This window comes from Rhizophagus irregularis, chromosome 14, assembly GCF_026210795.1.
Source record: "Rhizophagus irregularis chromosome 14, complete sequence".
In the NCBI taxonomy this organism is placed as follows: domain Eukaryota; kingdom Fungi; phylum Glomeromycota; class Glomeromycetes; order Glomerales; family Glomeraceae; genus Rhizophagus; species Rhizophagus irregularis.
The window spans coordinates 1,511,598-1,536,273 of NC_089442.1; the positions used below are offsets into that span (position 1 = coordinate 1,511,598).

A 24,676-nucleotide genomic window follows, 5' to 3' on the forward strand; every position below is an offset into this window, starting at 1 on the left:
TCGAATTAGTATTTTAGAGTTCAATTTGTATTGACTTCTAAGAAATTTATTTGTATTTAATCCCAATTTCATTTATCATTTCATTTCTTTTGTAATTCAAAGTACTTTTATAATTCAAAGTGTAAACACTGTACCGTTGGGACCAAAAGTGACAAAATTATGAAAATCGAAATTTTGAAATTTTGATTTCCTTTTTTAAAATTTTCTTTTATGATATTATAATATATATAGATCGATTTTTTATCAAAAATGTTTTTTTCAAAACTTTCTTAATGGAACCAATTTTCAGAGTTTTTATTTTAAAAAAAAAAATTTAAATCGCTTTTTTTTAAAAAAAACTCACTCATTTTATTAAAAAACCAGATTTTTTTTTTTTTAAACAAAAAATAAAAACAAAGTCTAATATTCATTCTTTAAATAAATTATAAAAATGTCTAGAATTCATATTTTAAATAAAAATGAAAAATAGTTTTTTTTATTAAAAATTCGAAAATTGGTTTTTTTTTAGAAATATGTTATGTTATTGAACAAGTGGGTAGGTTAAACCTATTTTTCGCATTTTTGGGCTGACAATTTTGTTTATACATGTTTGAATTTTATATGTAGTACTATAATAAAGACGACAAAGGCTAAGTATTATTCTTATAGGATCTGTTTTTGTTTAATCATTCTTAATAACATTCAGAATATTTAATTTGGTTATATTTAAACTGATTAAGCAGTACGGGGTTTACTCACAAAACCAACCGATTTTAGGATGCAGATTATTATTCAAATTGGCGAAAATAACAATACAAGAAAATTTCTAAAGCACATTCAGCAATCGCTCTTAAACGAATCAGTATATTAATAGATTCACCATACAAGTTTGATATTATTTATAAAGGTAGCCGAGATAAAATCTACTGTATCCCCATTTTTTTTATTTCTATCATGACTCGGCCATATCTATAAAATTTATGAATCTTTCCCTTTAATCAATTAATAATTATATTAGAAAAGCTTTGTCTTCTATTGGATAGTATTTTGGTAAATATAAAAATATTAAAATCAGCATCATGCTCAAATAAACTTATAACGGATAGTAAAACGTAAGGTTCTCAAACCGTTTGTTAAAAAAATCAATACTTATTGACGAAAATGAAAGCAAGTTTGCAGACGAATTTATTAAAATTTTAATTTAGTAGACACTACATACTTTATACATCTACAACTTAAATAAAACATTTGCTTAATTCAAATATATAATTGTATTACTAAATAGTTAAAATCTAATAAAAATCAGATAGGCGCCTAAAACTAAAGTGTTATACTTACGCTGAAAGCTTCGATCTCTTCAACTTCATATTCATCTCTATTATTATTTTTTTTTAAGTGTCCATAAACACCACCATCAGATGAGGTTAATTTATCATATTTCAATTTTAAATCACCTTTACCAAAGTTAACTGCATTCCTTGAATAATCATAGATAGCGTATAATGAATTAATTACACGACCAATTTCAATTTCCATCTCTTTAGTATCCTCATTATTTTCAAACGAAAATATAAAACTTTCCTTAGTGGATAAATATTTATTGCGAATATTCTTACACCAACCAATAGGATTATATCCACCAAATATTTTTCCTGATAATTCTTTGATTAAAATTAATACAGGTCCTTTATCAGCAAATCTATCTCGAATTTCGTCATTTTTATCACGACTTTTACGATAAATAAGGTTAAAATTATAAAATCCATCCACTTTATTACGATTATAATCTGAATTTTTTTTATCAATCCAATTGATAATTATATTCAATTGTTTTTGCCTGATAATAAATGATTCAATTTTTTGAATATTACCAGTTCGTGGAGGTAAAAAGGTCGTTTTTGGTAAAGCATTTTTCATATGATATTCCATAATTTCTTCATAAATATAATTAGGAATAATGGGTTTAAATGGACGTACTCTATCAAAAAAATCAGCTGAACTAATTCCCGAGAATCGAATAAGAGGAATAAATCTACTTAACGTTTCCTTTAATGTTTCAAAATTTATATTAGACCATTTGGTTTTACGATTCTTCCTATGTCTCAAACTAGGATTTCGCATAGTACCCCAATCAATTAAATATTCCCACAAAATAATTTCTTCAATTGCCAAATCATCTCGTTTAAGCAAATAATAAAGAATACCTTTATCTAACGAGAGGAAGTCTTTTGAAGTAAAAAATAGTTGTGGATCTGCACAAATAGATTCAATACAATGGTCTTGTAATTTCTTACATCTAGAAAGTTTATAGATTGTATGAAGAACAAGAACGAAATTTTGTTCGACCCAAATTGATCTTTTAATTAAATAATCTTGAACTAATTCAAATAATTCATCAAGAAGTAATTCATCAGATGCAATTAATAATGCAAGAATATTTTCTCCTGATTTTTTGGTTAAATTTACTTCACCTGTATATATATACCTTTATCATTTTCGAAAAGAAAAGAAAATTTAATTTCAATAATAATAATAATAATAATAATAATAAATAAAATTAACTTATTTAACTAGAATTTATTATACTTACTCGAGTATAATTTCGAAAACATCAGGATTAATATTTGGTTTTTTGAACTCAATCATATTATCATTATTCCTGTTTCTTATCCATAAATTTGAGAGAGCACCTTTAAAATAAGGAGAACGAGCTCTAAGAATATTTGTATGTGCACGAAATTCTTTTATATTTGGATTTTTTCCAACATAAATGATTACATTATAATCATCTGAATCATTTAACATTAATGAAAGATCTTTTGAAAGGCTCGAATTGGATTTTGAAGTCATTTTTGATAAACGAAGTTGAAATTTTAACAATATGATAAAAAAAGAAATTTTATCGATACCACATTTATTGTATTGTCAATCATAAATGATGTAAACATTTCGTCTGCACGCCTCACGCTTGAAAACGGAATTACTCCATGAGAAAAAATCTCATAGTGTATAAAATAGATTTATTACAAATTGGGATTATCATGAGATCGGGTTCTTTTAATTTGAATAAATTTGGACTAGAAATATTTGGTAATAAAAACAGGTGTGGCGCAGTTGATTTTAGTTTATGTAACCAATCGCGTTATAACTTTTCGAACATTGTCCCGTGATTCTTATAATTAATACAGTAGTGTGTTTGAGTGATTAATTGATCAATCAACTACCCTGTAAAAAATCTGATCCGTGTTTTATCTTTCCATGTTTTTTCCGTGAATGTATCATTTTCATGGAATTTATAGCCTTAAATCATGGAAATTTTCATCTCGCTAACACGGATATCCGTGAATGTATCATTTTCACGGAATTTTTACGGAAGACACGGAGAAATAATGGAAATATTTGGATAAAAATTTTTTATAGGGCTATTGATACTTAAATCATTTTTCGTTTATTAATTTTATTTTCTAAAAGCATGATACTGTTAATTGTTTATTCATCACATGCATTAAAAATTATTTATTAGAATGCAAAATAAAAAAAATTCGAAATAAAAATATTCATCCAGAAATTAAAATTATATAACAAAAAGTAACAAATAATTTGAAGAAATCTGATATCACATTTACTTATAATAAACGACATAAAGAACTATATTTGCAAGAATCTAAGGAAGTAATAAGGTATGATACTGAGAGCTACACCTGAAATTTGTACTAAAGCAATATATCAAAACTTAATATTTAATGTTAACACACGCTATTCTCGCTAAAGAAAAAAAAATATATCGTCATCAACCTAATAATTGGATATTTGAGTTTAAAGCTCTTATAAAAATATTGATATTAGTTATATTAATTAGTTATTAGGATATATTTAATTAAATTCGGTATAAAGCAATAATTAAATAATTTACTTTCATTAGAGCTTCAAGAAAAGAAATATTGCAAATCAGTTGTATGATAGTAACTTTATATTCATACATTGTACAAACAGTTACTATTATTGTAAGTTTGTAACAAAGTTTCTTAATATGTAATACGTGAATCTCTTTCCCAAATATATAAACGAGTAAGTTTGTATTTATATGGAATTTCTACTTCAGAAAGTCTTTTCAGCTATTATACTGTGTGTGCAACACAAATAATGGGAATAATTTTCTTGAAATTACAAATTTTTTCTATAACGAAGTGTCATTCTCTATTTGAATTTTTTTATAATTATATTATTAAATGATTGTCAAACTTCCACTCTTGATTTTATTTTATAACGTTCACATAAAATTACAAAGACCAAAACGGTAGCCGGAAGAGTATCAAAATAGTAGTACAAGGGGTATGAGTACAGACTACAAATAATGATCGGCTCATAAAACAAATAAAAGAAAAAGTTCAAGTTTTACAAACGTACTTGTAGTACCGTATACTCTTGCACTACATGTTATCGTAACACTCCTTGCGATTGTACTCCATCTTCGATATAATTGCTTCCATTATACTATGGGAAATTCTTAAATTCCGTGCATACGAAATATTTTTCTATTAGCGCCAACAATACGCACAAACGTACTTGTAGTACCGTATGTACTCCTCAATATAATTATACTATGGAAAATTCTTAAATTCCGTGCATACGAAATAACACCAACAGTACGCCAACGGAAAGTTCTATTTAACCCTATGAAATAATCAAAACTATAAATATGTAGAATTCTCAGTAATTACCTATAACAATAATATGGATATTATAAAAATCTATGATGAAAATTATTTTGACCCAACGCCAAGATTAAAATCTAGTCCCATACCGATCTTGTTCGTTTCATTTAATAAGAATGATGAAGAGTGTATTTATTGTGGAGGAAGATACATTACGGCGATTTTATGTCAACAGAAATATTGCATAAAATGTTTATCATGTTATATCACTGATATAAATGATAATAATATTTACTTAGACTTATACTTATATACAAAGAACTTGGAATGTAGTGAACATGAAATAAATAGAATGTATGAACCACAAAATATTCAAGAATGCTGTAGAAACTGCTTGGAGATTTTATGTTTTAAACAAATACATGCGGGTACATTATACATATCTTTTGAATCTTTTCGTAATTTATTTACAAATATGGCCCAAAGTGAAAGACATTGTAAACTATGTGGAAAATCATTATATCAAGAAATTTATGGTTTTTTAAGGTTGTGTTCAGATTGTTATCTAATTTCTTCTGGGTATATAGAATCAACTTTAACCGAAAAACCTATTCCAATTATTTATTTACCATGGTGGCATAATATAACTCATTGTGATGCTTGTAAAATATCCTTAACATTTATATCAGATTGTCAAAAGTATTGTACAAATTGTCTTATATTTTATACCGGATGTAGATATTGTCTAACAACAAATGTTATTTTTGGACCTACAATTCAATCTCAATGTAAAAAATGCAAAAGAGTATCATCTATTAATTTTGATATCAATAACATTAGCGTCGGAAATAATTATTTAGATGATTTACTTTCCAATTTGAGGCTTGATATTCACAATAATTTGAAAATAACCGAATTTGCTGATAAAGTTAAAGGTATTGATAAATATTTTGAACCATATGATATATGTGATTCTATTTATAAAGATGTTAAACTATCAATGGAATGGATACCATATTCTCAATTTACGAATATAAAAGAAATAGCGAAAGGAGGATTTGGTATTATATATCAAGCAGATTGGTTAGATGGTTCATCTTACATCAATAAATATCGTGATAAAGTTGATAGATATAGAAGTAAAAATGAAACAGTCATTTTAAAAAGATTTATAAATTCTAAAGATATTGACAAACATTTTTTAAATGAGGTGAATGTTATCTTACATTTACTCTTTCTATTAAAGTTTTATGAATAAACTAATTTATTATCATGAATTTTATAGTTAAAATCAAATCAATATTGTTATCAAATTAAGCATCATATTGTTAAAACCTATGGTTTTACAAAAGATCCTGAATTAGATGATTACATATTAGTCATGCAATATGCAAAAGGAGGAGATTTACATAATTGGTTACAAAGGAATTTTACAAGAATTACATGGAACAAAAAAAAATTAGCTATTCTATGGCAGATTTCAGAAGGGTATTTATATTAGCATATCTATTGTATTTGCTTATAATAATTACTAAATTATTTATTTTATTTAGACTTGAAACTATTCATAAAGCGGAGTTTATACATCGAGATTTTCATAGTGGAAACATATTGTCTAGTTTGATAGACGAACGTCGTTATTTTGGTAAAAGAAATCAATGGCAAATTGGAGATCTTGGGTTATCACAACCTGCAAATAAACCTTCATTGAATAACGAAATATATGGAGTAATACCTTATATTGCGCCCGAAATATTTAAAGGATCTGCATTTTCTAAAGAGTCTGATGTTTATTGTGTAGGCATGATCATGTGGGAGTTAACAACTGGTTGTAAACCCTTTGCTAATGTTGAACATGATATTCAACTTGTTTATAAAATTCTTGATGGAGAACGGCCTGAAATAACAGAAGATACACCAGAATGTTATGCAAATTTAATGAAAAGTTGTTGGGATTCTGATCCCGAAAAAAGACCTACTATAACAGAAATTCGTAAAACCTTTGGTAAATGGTTTTTCAAAAATAAGCATATTGAACCATTTAATCAAGCTGAAATTAAAAGAATAGAGTTAATAAATTTAAAGAAACTTGGACCCGAGTCTAGTGAAAAACCTCATCCAAATGCTATTTTTACAAGTAGACCATTAAGCTTTTTTATTTCTAAATGCTCATCTATCAATTCCTCTAAAGGTATGTATTAAAAACCATATAAATACAATAAATGTAAACTACTAACCATGATTAAACTTTGGATAAATATTGATTTCTTTTTTTAGACTATACTTCATTAGAACTAGAACTTGACATTGATATTGAAAGGTATTTCTACATTAAAAATTCTCATAATTTTGCAAAGTTCAAAAATTTAAATTCTTTAACTAAACACAATTAATAATAATAGATCAAAAGTACTTGGAACTAAGCGAAATATTGAAAAATTAAATATTAGTTCTCATGAAAATAATGGTAAATGTTTATTGACAAAAATTTTTCTATATTCGTTTACATTTTTATTTATTTTATAATTTCAAAATAGGAAAACACATTAAATTATATAATAATATATAAAGTAATAAGAAGTGGGAATTTGGAAAAAATTCCGAAAAGATTTTCACGTTCATGGTATTGTATTTATCTAATATTGATAATAAGAAAGATAATCAACTATTCATTTTTACATAAACTTTTAAATGACTTAGATATCATAGCATATAGTATATTTATATTTATAATTTATTTATCATATAAATGTACTGCAACAATTTATTTAATTCGTACAATTTATACTCAAATAAAATTTTATTTTTTCGATATTTCAAAATATTTAATTTTAAATAATACTAGTTAATTAAATTAACGCTATTATTAATTTATCATCAATTTCTTTAACGTAAAATACAAAAATCGAAAATGTCAGTTAAAAAAACCTTTTGTTAGTAATTGAATAAATTTGAATTATTAAATCTTAAAAAATTTAATAGGGATCGTTAAAAGAATTTAAAATTCAATATTGTATTTATTAACGAGTGATCATGTCTGATATATTCTGTTTAAATGTACAATACATTATTTGTAGTTTTAAAAACACTCTTTAAAAATTTTGCAAAGTCTTACTTTCCATACTTGAAGTATCGATCGATATCTGCGTTTATTGCTTATTTTCGTTACCAATTATTATTATACGTACTTTGAGTCATTTCATAATAATATATCGCTTATAAATCACGAAATGGCTTCAATTCGGCCTTATGACAAATTATTAACATGAGCAACTTTTGAGTTTTATCTCTTAGATAAACTTGTATTTGTCAATTATCACATAAATTTAATATATTTTTTACCAGAAGCAAGAAATTTATAAATATCAAAATATGATAACCGGCTTAAAATCCAATCTAATTTGATTGGCTGTCGGGTCATGCGTACGTTCCGTCATTCCGATAATGAAATTTTATTGCTTATTAATGTTGTGCCCCAAGTTGACGATTGCCCCAAATCAACGATCGGCCTAAATTATCGGCCCATCTTTATAATACCTTAAGAATTTTCAAAGCATTACTTTTCACATATAGTAATCATCGATGATTATCGCCAATTTGGGGCATATTGAGATTTGGGGCACAACATTAATACCGTAAACTGTCTAAGTAACATTTAAACAATTCCACAATTGGCTTGCATTACGGCATTATGCACAAGCAAATAATGTGGGACTTCACCAACTTGAAAAAACTGTCCCTCAGATTTATATAAACAGTGGAGGGTGTGACACTTGTGATGATTTAAAAGTATGTTTTTTTAATAATATTCTTTTTTTTTGTCTTTTTATAGACCGGATCTTTTTTTTTTCTAGTATTATTTTTTTTTCGGTCTCTTTTTGTTAGATCTGATATTTTTTTTCCGATTTTTTTCTCTTCATAATATAAACTGAATCTCTACTAATATTTTTTTTTATATAATTTTTATTTACTTTTATACATATTTTTTTTTAACCTATATATGTACAGTATGTATAGGTCCTATATTATCCTTATTATTTATTTCGTCTTTTAGGCTTAGATCTAGATCAGTGATCGGATCGATTGGATAGACGCTGCGATCCTATGGTAAACGTGACTATTTATTTTTTTTATTATTACACTAATTTTTTTTCTATTTTTTCTTTTTTTCATTCTTTCACCTCCTAGATTTGGATCGGTTATATAATCAAAATAAAATATTTCTTTATGAAATAAACATGCTTTGTATGATTTTTTTTAGTTAGAATAATTATATTTTTTTTTACTTAAAAATAAAAGAACGGGTCAATATTATACAAGATCAATTTAACTAAATTTTGTTGTTATATTGGTTTAACGCAACAGACTACAGCTAGTCTAAATTAAAGGCTTTGATTTCTCATGTTAAATTTCTAGTGTTGCATTTTGGTAAAATTAATTAAACTATATAAATTGAGCATTAAACTGAATAAGAAACGTAATAAATGAATGTAATTATTAATACATTTTGACGTTGTTCTAACGGAAATAAGGAAAATAGGGCAATACAAAGTAATAAAATAGGTTCTCATGTCCGATCGGGTCAATTTTATAAAAATTGAAAAAAATTATGTATTATTACTATGCCTGGTGTGAATTTTTTAAAATTAAAAAAGGAATTTCATATGAATTTTAATATGAAACGAGTGTTCATGTTTAGAGTATCATAGTATTGATATACTGGTATTTTGTATTTGTGTAAGATTTAAATTCTAAATTTAAACCAAATTAATGATGATATGATTAGATAATTATTATTTTTTTTTTAAGAGAAAACAAAATTTATTTCATAAATTAATTTTGATGATTTTTTAATGTAAAATAGTTTATTATGAATAAGAAATTATGCATTTTTTTTTAAAAAAAAAAATTAAATAAATTAAACAATAAATTATATTTGAATTAGTATACAGTAATTATTGGGATTAATAATTACTAATATAATAAAATTACTGTACATATAAAGTCTTAACTCTTAAGATTCATTTATTTTCTCAGAAAAAATTTTATATATGAGTTTTTAACTAAAAAAATTTTTACCAGAACTTTTTTTTTTTATAAAAAAAAGGGTTAAAAACCTTGATTAATTATAATTTTCCGCTCTTTTATTGAGAAAAAAAATAAATTTTATTTTTCAATTTTTTTTTTCACTTTTTTTTGTTATAAGGATTGAGATTTTTTTTATTTTAATATATCTTATATTTTTTAAAAAAAAAGATATATGATTGGTCTATTTTTTTTAAAGGAAACAAAAATTTATTGTATTTTTTTTAATTTTTTAATATAGAACAGTCATTATGAATTTACAAGAAATATGGATTTTTTTTACAAAAATAAATAATTTTTATTGGTCATAAGGTAAAGTGACTTTTTCTGTTATCGTAAGTGACGCAGCAGATTATTGAAAAAAAAATATTACTATTACTAACATCAACCCAATTGGTTCACACCGGGATCAATGAACTTAAATCAGTGTATCATGAACAAAAATAATCTTTTTCAATTTATTAATTTATCATAATTTTAGTTGATATCGTCAATAAAAATGGTCACATTAAAACATTTTAACGAAAAATAGTGATATAGCCGACGAAAATGATCGGCGTTCATTACACTAATCTACCGATCCAAATTATTTTAACATGACATAGAAATTCGTAATAAATTTGACGGAAATATGCTACACGTTACACAACTTAAATTAATTTATACAGGGTTAATCTAAAATATCCAAATTTTTAATTATATAGATTATTCAATTACATAGATTTATTTAATTATATAGATTGCTTTACAACGCACTTTGTATTAATTTAATAAATTGTAATTTTATTCAACATACAAAATAATTTATCATGTAATGCAGGTGAAAATCATCACGTGACGACGGCTAGTTTTGTACTAGCTAGTTTTTGTATTACTAATCATTATATAAATATGGTCTACAATCAAACCTTATACTCCTTATACTCTTTTCAGTTCAAATTTTAAAAATTTAAAAATTTAATTTTTAAAATGGCATCAATATTTCATTCCGGTCTTTCAAAAGATCTTTCTTCAATATTAAATGATGCAGATGATTTTAATGTTATTATTCAAGTTGGTGTAAAAAACAATATAAAAGAATATAGAGCACATTCGGTAATTTTACGTGCTCGTTCTGCATATTTTAAAAGTGCACTTTCAACTGATTGGATAACAAAAAAGAATGGTATGATCTTATATAATAAACCAAATATTACTCCAACAATTTTCGATATACTTTTAAAGTAAGTTATCATTTTAATTTTATATTTACTTCAAATTTATTTTGTTTAGTTTTTTTAAAATTTAAAATTATTCTCTTTTTAAGATATATTTATACAGGTGAACTTGACTTGAAAGAGTATCAAGATGAAGATATTCTTGAACTTTTAGTAGCATCTGATGAATTACTTCTTGAAGAATTATTTGATCATGTTCAAGATTATTTAATTAAAAACCGAACAACTTGGATTCAGAAAAAAAATTTTGATCTCGTCCTTAATACTGCCTTTAAACTTATGAACTGCAGAAAATTACAAGATTTTTGTCTTAAATTTATTTGTATAGATCCACAACCATTTATTACTTCAGAAAACTTCCTCTCTTTGGATAAAGATATTCTTTATAATTTACTTGAACGGGAAGACTTGCAAATCGATGAAATTGTTCTATGGGAATGTTTAATTAAATGGGGTATTAAACAAACTCCTGGAAATATTAATAACGATATAGTCAAATGGAATAATAAGAATTATGAGGCATTAAAGAAAACTTTAGGTAAATTTATACCTCTTATTCGATTCGTGGAAATTTCTCCTTCTCAATATTATGATAAGGTTAGACCTTATAAAGCTATTATTCCTAATCATATCTTTAAAGAAGTTGAAGAATTTCATTTTAAAGGTACTTTACAAAAAGCAATCATTTTACCTCCACGAGTTGGAAAAATTAAATTTGAATCGACAATTATTAAAAAAAAACTTATATCTATAATCATCAATTGGATCAATAAAAGAGATGCTAAGGCTATTCCTGATAAAAATGATTTATCATATAATTTTAACCTTATTTATCAAGGTAGTAAAGATGAAATCAATAATCAATCATTTATAAATAATTGTAATATGAAGGAACCGATATTGGTTTTAATTAAATGTAAAAATTCACGAAAAATATTTGGTGGTTATACACCGGCTGGATTTTATCGTATTTCTAAAAAACGTTTTAATAGAAATGAAAATAATCAAATTATTTCATCATCTGATAGTTTTATTTTTTCTTTTGAAAATAATAATGATACTCGAAATATGAGATTAAGTCATGTAAAATCACATATTTATAATATTTATAATAATAATTATGGTGATTTTGGATTTAATTTTGGGGAACGTAGTTTATATATGCAAGATAATAATTTATATGTTAATTATGATTTTCGTTATGGACGTAAAATAAAATTCGTTAATACATATATAATCGAGGAAATAGAAGCTTTTAAAGTAGTGGAGAACAGGATCGATAATTATGATATGACAAAAGAGATGTTTTACGGAATACAGAATTAAATTTCAATAAAATTTGATAAAAATAGGTATCGTAATTCATAGTTGCTCAAAAGAGTTTTTATTTTTAAGTAATAGCTATAATTAGTATAATGCAATTAATGCATGGTAATGAGACGTTTAATTAATTATATAAAATTGTTATTGAAGTTATAAATATACATCTTGTATACTTTAAGAATTTACAGTATATTTTAAATACTTCCAATAATCATAATCCTTTAATACGACAATTATAAAGCTGAAGTTGGACTAATAGTAATTATAGTATTGACAAATTTATTTAGTACGCTCAGACATCGAAGTAAACTATAATATGATTGATTAAGATTTACAAATGTTTATAAAATTACCTGAAGTTAGATTTAACATAGTACTGTTAAATACACACTGCATTTATAATCTTTTTTGAGCGGATAAAGAATAATTACGTTATTTTCACAATAAAGTCCTTGAATCCCTATAAAAATTTTTATCCAAATATTTCCATTATTTCTCCGTGTCTTTCCGTGAAAATGATACAATTCACGGAGATCCGTGTTAGAGAGATGAAAATTTCCATGATTTAAGGTTATAAATTCCATGAAAACGATACATTCACGGAAAAAACATGGAAATATAAATTCCTATTCTATTTATCGAGATATTTAAAATTACTGTAGTACATGTAATAATAAATATATCCTAACGGGAAAACAAGGAAAAAAAATAAAAAATTATAACTATTGATCATAAGGTATAATAAACAAAAGAACCATTTTCTAAATGACGCATCCGATTATTTAAACTTTTATTTTACCTGTAAACGAAAAAAAAAAACAAATTGAGAATTGTCAAAACGCACTTATTAATATAATAAATTATTGTGCTTTGCAATACGTGGCCAAATCTTTACCAATTAATTGTGATATTAATCGTTGCAAAGCACAATAACTTATAATTATTACAATGATTTAACAAAGATCACGTGGAGTCGTGGAGTCGTTGGAGAGGAGGAAAATTGACACGTGATGAAGGCTACTAGTTTTATATTACTAAATAATACATAAAATATTGTCTACAATTAAAATTTATATACCTTTCAGTTTAAGCTCTGATTTTTTAAAATGACTTCAATATTTTATTCCGATCTTTCAAAAGATTTTTCTTCAATATTAGATGATGCAGATGAATAAGTTGGCGAAAATAACAATATGAAAGTATTTAAAGCACATTCGGTAATTTTACGTGCTCGTTCTGAATATTTTAAACTCAACAGATTGGGTAGTAAATAATAAATTATAATGTATAATATTATAGAAAAAAGATTATTTAACGAAATAAAACTTTGATTAAAAAAAAAAAGTTAGAAGTTCATAATTGTTCAAAAAAAAGTCTAAGAAATTTTTTAATGGTATCATAATTATTATAATGATCCGATTGATCCGTATAATTAATTCATGTATACTACAATCTTTATCCATATTTCGTTATTATTTCGACAACAATTTAATAAATAAGAAATTAAATAAAACATTCTTATTATCATAAACAATAAATTTATAAACTAACATTTTTTTAGGTTCTAATCACTTACTTTAAAAGCAACTTTATTACGAGCGAATTTTATCAAAACTATTCCCTAGTTATTTTTACAAAATCAACAACGAATATAAAAGTTTAGCAAGCGCTTTATGATTTACTCGGACACGTCACTGTATGTAATAAATTATTGCACCATGTTTTGCAAAAAGAATAATTCATTTTTCGTTCCGATCGGCATAATTCGGGCCAAATTATAATTCCGGCCAGAATTACAATTTATATGTTAATTCTGGCCAAAATTATAACTTGACCGGAATTACTGCCGATCAATTATGACCATGTGGCTGCGTATGATGTCCAAATAAAAAATTTTAAAGTCCATTATCATGCATTATACAAATGATATTTTGAACAAAATATGACATTTATTTTATGAAATGCAGGATTAGATTACAATAAAATATCTTTCAGATAATCAATTTGTTTAATTTTGGATAATTTTTCGTCCTACTACACTAAAAACTTCTACCTCATCAATTATATATGTACCAGAGCACCCTATTTTACGATCATACTTAACATACAAATTATTACCTTGCATATATAAATTACGCTCTCCAAAAATAAATCCAGAATAACAGAAATAATTATGTGGTTTTATACGACTTAATCTCATATTTTGAATATCTTCATCATTTTCAAAAGAAAAAATAAATTCATTTGGTAAAGGATTATTATTATTATTATAAAATCCAATCGATTTATAACCACCAAATATTTTTCGTGAATTTTTACATTTAACTAAAACTAAAATTGGTTTTCCAGTTCTACATTTATTTATAAATGATTGACTCTTGATTCCATCTTTGCTAATAAGGTTAAAATTATATGTTAAATCATTTTTATCAGGAATAACCTTTGCATCATTTTTATTGATCCAATTGATGATAATAGAAATAAGTTTTTTTTTAATAATTTTTGATTTAAATCGAATTCTTCCAACTCGTGGAGGTAAAATGGTTGCTTTCTTTAAGGTACCTTTAAGATAAAATTCTTCAATTTCATCATAAATATGATTAGGAATAATAGCGTTGTAAGGTCGGACTCTAGTAGAATATTTAGAGGGAGAGATATCCACGAATCGAATAAGAGGAATCAATTCATCTAAAGTTTTCTTTAATGCCTCATATTTCTCATTATTCCATTCGGTTCTATTATTATTCTTACTTCTCCAACTAGGAGTTTGTTTAATACCCCATTTAACTAAACTTTCCCAAATAATAATTTCATCGATCTGTAAGTCTTCCCTTTCAAGTAAACTATAGAGAATATCTTTATCTAACAAGAGGAAATTTTTGGAAGTAATATATAGGTGTGAATTTTTACAAATAGTTTCAAGACAAAGATCTTGTAGTCTTTTGCAACTAACAAGTTTAAAAGCAGTATTAAAGAAGAAGTCAAAATTTTTTTCCTTGATCCAAGTTTTTCGCTTCTTAATCAAATAATCCTGAACATGCTCAAATAATTCTTCAAGAATTAGTTCATCAGATGCAACTAGAAGTTCAAATATATCTTTAATTAATAGATGTTTTTCTAAGTTAAGGTCACCTGTGTTGATATATCTTTAAAAGAGAATAATTTAGAATTTAATAAAATAATTAAATAAAATTAGTATAAAATTTCAAAAATATAACTTACTTTAAAATCATATCAAAAACTTTTGGGGTAATATTTGGTTTTTCATATATGATCATACCATTCTTTTTTGTTACCCAATTATTTGAGAGTGCACCTTTAAAGTATTCAGAACGAGCACATAAAATTGCCGAATGTGCCTTAAATTCTTTTATATTGTTATTTTCACCAACTTGAATAATAACGTTATAATCGTCTACATCATTTAATATTGAAGAAAAATCTTTTGAAAAACCGGAATGAAATATTGAAGTCATTTTTTTAAAAATTAATTTACAGTTTGAACTGAAAAAGTGGATAAGATATAATTAACTGTCCATATTTATATAGAATATTATATAATTTTAGTAGTACAAAAATTAGCAATCATCATGTGGTCGGTTTTTTTTGGTAATCTTTGCTTTTTATGAATTATGATATCACTATCTGATATTGTCCGCAGCCGCAGTCTGCACCTTGATTTGTCGTACAAAACTCATTGAAATATCCATTTTTATTAAAATAATGGCTTTCCTTATTTATTTTGTGAGCGTTTAATAATTACGTCATCACAACAAAATAAATGAAAACTATAAAGTTAGTGCATTAATTGCATTATTTTTTATGCATTTGCTTTCAATGATGGAATTCTAAATTTAAACATTCTTTTCCGTGCTGTACGATAAAAAAAAATGCTTTTGAAATAAAAATAAATAAATTTCATAATGTACAATAATCTACAAGAAAATTAACAGTTTTTAAAGTTTTAATAGGTTTATGATATAACCGAAAATTTCATGTTATTTGCGTATTGAATCTATTAAATAACCATTTTTTTTTTGTTTTAACATGCAGTGAAATTATAAAGGGTTTAGAACTTCAGGCTAAGCTTCAAACTTGGTATGATTTTATATAATCATGTTTTTAAGCAATAACAAAATTTTATTATTGATAGTTTTAAAGTTAGGTAAATTTTATTGTTTCAAAATCTGAAGGGCGAATTAAAAATAAATTTTATTTAATACCATTAAAATCAGAATTAAAATCACCTTTAGTTAAGTGTTGTAATGAGAAATTATTTTTTTTTCAAAAATAAATGATTTATTACAAAAATAAATAAATTGGCAAAATTTTAACTTAAATAGGGCCTTTCTTAAATATAAATTCAATAATAAGATATCCAAAATTTCATATACGCTTATATACTTTAAATAAATAAACAATAAAATGAATTTAAAACACTGTAATATGGTTATTTGACCATTAAAATGACTTGTTTGATTTGATTGGTTAATATTTTGGTCATCAATTTTACATGAGGTCATTATTATTCTTTGAATCAGATTATTTGTTATTTAAACATAGGTCACATTTAATAAATTGGCTTAGAACATAAAAAAAAAATAATTTTAAATTTCGCAAATTTCGCTAAAATCAGTAAACATAAGAAAACAATGTTTTAAGATAAATTTGGTAAGATTGTGCTACTTTCATTAATCTTTTTTTATTTCTCATTAGTTTAAAATTTAGGCCTTTTAAAAGGTCCTTCTTATGTATTAAATGATACATATATATTATCATCATCTCATTATTTTTAAGTTGGCCAAATTATTTAGTTTAAGTTATTGAAATTCAAACTATTCTCTTTTAAATATATTTATACAAGTAAAACTTGAATCAAAAAGCGTTCAGATGAAATTATCTTTTGAACATTTCTGCAATACGATCAATTAAAATTTAAATACCATTAAAAGTCTTAGTGAAAGAATTTATGAAAATATTCAAACAATAAAAAAACTTTCAAAGAAATAAATCAACGAATAGTAGTTTAAGAATTAGCAAATCAGCTATTCATAAAGTATTTACTTTATCTGCCAACACATTAATAAGAAATACTTACTAAGTAAGGAATGAAAATTTATGTTCAAAAAATGATTATAATGTATATTTAAAAAAGTTGAAAAGAAGAAGAAAAAATGTAAATTCAGTCTATTTTATAAACTATAATTTATAAATTCAAATCACTCAGTTTATAGTTTTCTACGCTGAAAATTTCAATTTATTAAACTTATTCAATTACTCAATTACTGATTAATATCACAAATTCCATTAAATAAGTCGTCATAGTATTCAAATCATATGTCTGAGCGTAATGTATAAACTTATCAATACCATTATTATTACTAGCCCAATTTCAAAATTATGATTTAATCGGTCAAGGATACTTGGAACTCATTACAATTATTATATAGCCATTTTAAAAGATAATCTTTTTCAAAAATTCACTTTGTTTGATTATTGTTCTTTATTTATTAATCCACCATAAAGGCCTCTATCTCATCAATTATATATTTACCAGAGCACTTTATTTTGCGTTCATAATGAAAATAGTGATTAATAAATTATTATGAAACCCAATTGAAGTATAACCACCAAATATTTTCGTGAACTTTTACATTTTACTAAAACCAAAATTGGTTCCCTTATGCTATACTTCTTTCTATATTAATAGTAATTATTGATTCCAACTTTGCTACCTTGATAAATGAGGTCAAAGTTATATGATAACTGAAATCATCTTTATCAGGTGTAGCCCTTGCATCTTTTCCATTGATTCAATTGATGATTATAGATATGTTTTTTTAATGACTTTCGATTTAAATTGAATTTTTTCCAACTCGTTGAGGTAAAATGGTTTCTTTCTGTAAGATACCTTTAAGATAAAATTATTCAGTTTCTTTAAAAATATAATTAGCGTTAGGGATAATAACTTTGTAAGGTCGGACTTCATTATCATAATCAGTAGAAGAAATTTCTACAAAACAAATAAGAGGTATAAAGTTGTCTTTAATGCCTCATAATTTTCATTATTCCATTCGGTACTATCGTTATCCATACGTTTCAAACAAGGAGTTTGTTTAATACCATATTTAATTAAACTATCCTAAACTATTCTAAACTAAATTTCATCGATTTGCAAGTCTTCCCGTTCAAGTAAACTATAGACGGAGAATATCTTTATCTAACGAGAAGGAAAATTTTCAAAGTAATAAATGGTTGTAGATCTATACAAATATATTTAAGACAAAATTCTCGTAGTTTTCTGCAGCTCACAAGTTTAAAAATAGTATTAAGGATAAAGATGGTCATCGGTCCTACTAATCCTACTCGGTCCCAGGACTGCCGGTCTTAAGACCGGACCGCGGTCTTTCGGTCTTTTCGGTCCTGCTGTTAATTCAAGCCGAACTTATAGTGCTGGCCAGAATTACAAGTAAGTGTAACACAAAAATTTTGTGTTACAATGGCAGAACCAGTAAAAAATTTTTGCCCGGTGGCTAAACTATTTATCGGGGATCACGTGATTGCCGTATTTAGTAATTCCGGCCGACACTATGTATCTGGCCAGAATTAGCCCAGGACCGAAAGACCGCGGTCCTACGCGAGACGGACCGATCCGTTTTTTTGGGATGTAGGACCGGTAAGACCGTGGTCTTCTAGGACCGGTGACCATCCTTAATTAAGGACGAGATCAAAATTTTTTTCTTCAATCCAAGTTGTTAGCTTCTTAATTAAATAACCTTGAACATGATCAAATAATTCTTCAAGAAGTAGTTAATCGGATGCTAGAAGTTCAAGAATTTCTTCACGTTTGATGCTTTTCCAAGTCAAGTTCACCTGTATAGATATATCTTAAAAGAAATTATAATAACCATTCGAAATAATTTGTTAGAATATAAAATCAAAAAAGTAGCTAATACCACCTTTTTTTGTTTACCCATTCATTCGTGAGTGAATTTTTAGTATCGAAAGAAAAATCTTTTGAAAGACCAGAATGAAATATTGAAACCATATCATTACACCCATTTAATATTGGAAAAATATCTTTAAAAAGATCAGAATGAAACATTGAAGTCATTTAAAAACAATTAAATTAAATTAAAGTTTGAACTGAAAAATAGTTAAGGTATAATTGTTGATGTTTGATGATGTTTGATCATATTTATATATTATTTTTTAATTAGTACAAAATATTCGTGGTCGATTTTCTAATTATATTCCTTTATTTGAGATTTTTACTTTAAAGGGTGATCATTACCGTTGGCCAGAATTATCAATTTTTACCGGCACTATATATTTTAATGCTGGTCGATCGTCATAATTTCAGTCACCAGTGATCATCACCTCCGGTGATAGAAAAATTCTAAAAAAAATGTATCAAAAAAAAAAAAAATTATTACTACTCATAAACTAACCAATATTTTTTTCTTAATTAATACACTACTAAAACTTTGATTTTTTTAGTTTTCATCAAGCATTATTTGGTTCTTGTTAGAATCATTAATAATATGGTATATAGATAATTGGTTCTGGTACGATGCAGATGCGGTTACTGGTTTCATGCATTAGTTATAGTGGATATTGTGAAGAGAGTTTGGGTGGTGATTATTATAAGATCGAAGGAATTGAAGCTTTTGGAGTAGAATAAGCTATTAACTAGCTTCAACTTTATTGTTGTTTATAGTATATAGTTGCATTATACATTCTTAAATATGATACTGTATTAAATACTTACGCGAAACGTCTAAATGTTCAATATTATGTTTTTTTAGGAAATTTTATAATTTAAAAAATATATAGTACAATGAACAATCCTCCTCTGTAATAAAAGAAATGTAATTTTCGAAATCAAGTATTATACCATTTCTTTTTTATTGATAATTTATTGGATTTATTTTAATCAGAAGAATGACTTAAATTGATTAAATCACTTAACCAAATCGGACAATAAATCCATTATTTTTTACATATACTAGTGTTCACCTGTTGTCTACGACAACAGTTAATATGTAATTCCGGCCAGAATTAAAAGATCTGCAAAGAATTTCCTTTTTTGGAAATTTGAGCAACACAATTTTTTTAATTTCTCTGAAAAGTAACAGAAGACAAAATTTCCTTTTTTTGGAAATTCGTGTAACCGAAAATTTCCTTTTATGGAATCCTGCGTAACTCAAAATTTCAGTTTTTCGCCAGAAATAAAATTTCCTTTTTTGGTCTTGTGTAACATTAGCGACGAATAGGAGTAGGGTTACACAATTCAAATGACTTATTTATATGGTTAATCTAAACATAACGCCCACGTGATTGCAGTGTTTTTTAATATATAGATAGATAACTTAAAAATCCATTAAATTTATTGTCAGTAACCATTTCGTAAAACAAAAATAGTACTTCCGGATGTTTTATAAATATACTGTAAGTCTGTAATATACTATAAAAATACAATACGTGTCATAAGTTTACGATGAGATTCTATTATAAATATCTAGATTTATAATTAAAGATTCTTCAATCCGTAGTAAATGTTGACACTTGTATAATAAATAAAATCTCGTTCGAAATGAACGTTTAAATACATTCTTCCTATTTAGAATTAAACCTAAGTTAGCAAAAAATATCATTAATTTTACGTAAATCCAATCTCTAACTGTGGCTAAAATAGCATGTGACTAAGCAAATGATATTGTTACTATACATATATTGCTCGGGGTCCTGTTGCTATATATTGTAACAAAATTGTAACATGTGAATATCTTTTCCCAAATACATAAATGAATAAGTTTGTATTTATATATGGAATTTCTACTACAGAAAAATCTTTTCAGCTATTATACTGTGTGTGAAACAGTAACAATTTTCTTAGAATTATAAATTTTTTCTATAACGAAGTGTCATTCTCTATTTCGAATTTTTTATGATTGTCAAACTTCCTATTTTATAACGTTCACATAAATTAAAGACCAAACGGAGTTTCAAAATAGTAGTACAAAGGGTATGAGTACAGACTACAAATAATGATCGGCTCATAAAACAAATGAAAAAGTTCAAGTGTTACAAACGTACTTGTAGTATCGTATACCCTTGCATTGTACTATTCGATATGGAAAAATTCTTAAATTCCATAACGCCAATAGTATGACAATGGAAAGTTCTATATTTAACCCTATGGAACAATCAAAACTATAATTTTCTGTAATTACCTATAACAATAATATGGATATCATATATGAAGGAAATTATTTTGACCCAATGCCAAGATTAAAATCTAGCTCAATACCGATCTTGTTTGTTTCATTTAATGAGAATGATAATAAGTGTATTTATTGCGGAGAAGATTATATTAAGGCGATTTTATGTGAACAGAAATATTGCAAAAAATGTTTATCATGTTATATAACTGATATAAATGATAATAATATTTACTTAGATTTATATTTGTCTACAAAGAATTTTGAATGTACCAAACATGGAATAAATAGAATAATATATGAATCACTAAATATCCCAGAATGCTGTAGAAATCACTTTGATATTTTATGTTTTAAACAAATTCTTACGAATTGTTTTAAATACAAATATTTTATTACTGATTCTTTTGATTATAATTTAGTGGATGAAAGCGAAAAACAATGTAAACTATGTGGAAAATCATTTCAAAATATGATACTTAGTAATTACAGATTGTGTTCAGATTGTTATTTAATTTCTTCTGGATATATAGAATCAACTTTAACCGAAAACCCCATTCCAATTATTTATTTATCATGGTGGCATAATATAGCTCATTGTGATTTTTGTAAAAAAACCTTATCATTTACATCAGGCTGTCAAAAGTATTGTACAAATTGTCTTATATTTTATACTGGATGTAGATATTGTCTAACAACAAATGTTATTTTTGGACCTACAATTCAATCTCAATGTAAAAAATGCAAAAGAGTATTATCTATTAATTTTGATATCACAAAAATTAGCGTCGGGAATAATGATTTAGATGATTTACTTTCTAATTTGAGGCTTGGTATTCACAATAAATTAAAAATAACTGAATTTGCTGATAACGTAAATAAAGTAACACATTTTAATCCATATAATATATGTAATATTATTTATCATGATGTTGAACTATCAATGGAATGGATACCGTATTCTCAATTTACGAACATAAAAGAAATAGCAAAAGGAGGGTTTGGTATTATATATCAAGCAACTTGGTTAGATGGTTCATTTTGTATCAATAAACATGGTAGTAGAATTAGAAGGAGAAATGAAACAGTCATTTTAAAAAGATTTATAAATTCTAAAGATATTGACAAACATTTTTTAAATGAGGTGAATGTTATCTTACATTTACACTTTCTATTAATGTTTTATAAATATACTAATTTATTATCATGAATTTATAGTTAAAATCAAATCAACATTGTTATCAAATTAAGCATCATATTATTAAAACTTATGGTTTTACAAAAGATCCTGAATTAGATGATTATATACTGGTTATGCAATATGCAAATGGAGGAGATTTGCACAAATGGCTACAAAAAAGTTTTGCAGATATTACATGGCATAAAAAAAAATTATCTATTCTATGGCAAATTTCAGAAGGGTAAATGAATTAATATTTCAATTGAGTTACTTGTAATAATTCCTAATTTGTTGATTTTTTATCTTAGGCTTGAAACTATTCATAAAGCGAATTATATACATCGAGATTTTCATAGTGGTAACATATTATTTGATACTGATTCATCTTATTCCTCATCAGAAGTTGCAATGCTTTATAGACGACATGATTGGAAAATTGGAGATCTGGGATTGTCTCAACCTGCAAATAATACATCATCAAATAATGAAATATATGGAGTGATACCTTACATTGCGCCAGAAATATTTAAAGGATCCCCATTTTCTAAAGAAACCGATATTTATTGTATGGGAATGATTATGTGGGAACTTACAACAGGTTGTAAACCTTTTGCTAATGAAGAGCATGATATTCAGCTTGTTTTTAAAATTCTTGACGGAGAACGACCTGAAATTACAGAAGATACACCAGAATGTTATGCAAATTTAATGAAAAGTTGTTGGGACTCGGACCCTAAAAAAAGACCACCCATAAAGAAAGTTCGCAATACTCTTGGTAGTTGGACTTTTAGAAATAAGCATATTAAAGCATTTGATCAAGCTGAATCAAAAAGAATGGAGTTAATAAATTCAAGAAAACTTGGTCCCGAGTTTAGCGAAAAACCTCATCCAAATGCTATTTTTACAAGTAGACCATTAAGCTCTTTTATTTCTAAATGTTCATCTATTAATTCCTCTAAAGGTATGTGGTAAAAAAGCATATAAATACAATAAACTACTAACCATGATTAAATTTTGTATAAATATTGATTTCTTTTTTAGATTATACTTCATTAGAACTAGAACTTGACATTGATATTGAAAGGTACAATTTCAACATTAAAATTTCATAATTTTGCAAAGTTCAATAATTTAAAATCTTTAACTAAACACAATTTAATAATAGATCAAACGTACTTGGAACTAAGCGAAATATTGAAAAATTAAATATTAGCTCTCATGAAAATAATGGTAAATATTTATTGATAAAAATTTTCTATATTCGTTTACATTTTATTTATTTTATAATTTTAAAATAGGAAAACGCATTAAATTTAAATAACAATAAAGTAATAAGAAGTGAGAATTTGAAAAAAATTCCGAAAAGATTTTCACGTTCTTCATAGGATTGTATTTATCTAATATTGATAATAAGAAGGATCATTAGCTATTCATTTTTACATTTACTATTAACCTTTAATTCATCGCAATAAAAACTGCGAATATTATATTAGGTGGTATTATTTTTCAGTGAAATGACTTAGGTAGGTTATTATAGCATTTAGTATATTTATATTTATAATTTATTACACATGATGCAACTGCATCGAGCAGCAACAACTTGTACAATTTATACTCAAATAACATTTTATTTTTTCGATCTTTCAAAATATTTTTAATATTATATAATACTAGTTAATTAAATTAACATTACTATTTATTTATCATTAATATCAATCTCTGCTAACGTCAAGTTTATTATAAAATATAAAAGTCAAATATGTCAGTTAAAAAAACCTTTTGTTAGTAATTGAAGGGTAATTGAAGGCAATGTTATAATAAATTTGAACTTGATTCACTTATTAAACCTTGAAAAATTTAATAGGAAACGTTAAAAAAATTTAAAATTCAGTATTGTATTTATTAACGTCTTATATATTCTGTATAAATGTACGATACATTCTTTGCAGTTATAAAAACACTCTTTAAAAATTTTCTTATTTTCATTATCAATTATTATTATACGTATTCTAA

The 24,676-nt window shown here is 25.3% G+C and overlaps 5 protein-coding genes across 5 annotated transcripts; 3 read left to right on the plus strand and 2 right to left on the minus strand.

Moving 5' to 3' along the window:
- Positions 1–1,299: 1,299 nt before the first annotated feature.
- On the minus strand, positions 1,300–2,829 carry OCT59_006012 (uncharacterized protein; the record flags this gene model as incomplete). The annotated part of the gene is made up of 2 exons (XM_025330488.2): positions 1,300–2,464; positions 2,570–2,829. 2 exons carry the CDS (start codon positions 2,827–2,829, stop codon positions 1,300–1,302), a joined length of 1,425 nt encoding a protein of 474 aa, XP_025175306.1.
- A 1,884-nt stretch (positions 2,830–4,713) lies between these two features.
- Positions 4,714–7,203, plus strand: OCT59_006013 (uncharacterized protein; the record flags this gene model as incomplete). The annotated part of the gene is made up of 7 exons (XM_066140984.1): positions 4,714–5,844; positions 5,920–6,122; positions 6,188–6,279; positions 6,436–6,825; positions 6,912–6,954; positions 7,037–7,101; positions 7,172–7,203. 7 exons carry the CDS (start codon positions 4,714–4,716, stop codon positions 7,201–7,203), a joined length of 1,956 nt encoding a protein of 651 aa, XP_065997821.1.
- A 3,485-nt stretch (positions 7,204–10,688) lies between these two features.
- Positions 10,689–12,307, plus strand: OCT59_006014 (uncharacterized protein; the record flags this gene model as incomplete). Its single annotated transcript, XM_025318781.2, has 2 exons — positions 10,689–10,942; positions 11,026–12,307. 2 exons carry the CDS (start codon positions 10,689–10,691, stop codon positions 12,260–12,262), a joined length of 1,491 nt encoding a protein of 496 aa, XP_025175308.2. The 3' UTR covers positions 12,263–12,307.
- A 1,960-nt stretch (positions 12,308–14,267) lies between these two features.
- OCT59_006015 (uncharacterized protein) lies at positions 14,268–15,492 on the minus strand (the record flags this gene model as incomplete). Its single annotated transcript, XM_025330489.2, has 2 exons — positions 14,268–15,405; positions 15,482–15,492. 2 exons carry the CDS (start codon positions 15,490–15,492, stop codon positions 14,268–14,270), a joined length of 1,149 nt encoding a protein of 382 aa, XP_025175309.2.
- Positions 15,493–21,508: 6,016 nt separating this feature from the next.
- On the plus strand, positions 21,509–23,984 carry OCT59_006016 (uncharacterized protein; the record flags this gene model as incomplete). Its single annotated transcript, XM_025309395.2, has 6 exons — positions 21,509–22,627; positions 22,702–22,904; positions 22,972–23,624; positions 23,705–23,747; positions 23,829–23,893; positions 23,962–23,984. The coding sequence occupies 6 exons, from the start codon at positions 21,509–21,511 to the stop codon at positions 23,982–23,984; spliced, it is 2,106 nt and encodes a 701-aa protein (XP_025175310.2).
- Between the last annotated feature and the right edge of the window lie 692 nt (positions 23,985–24,676).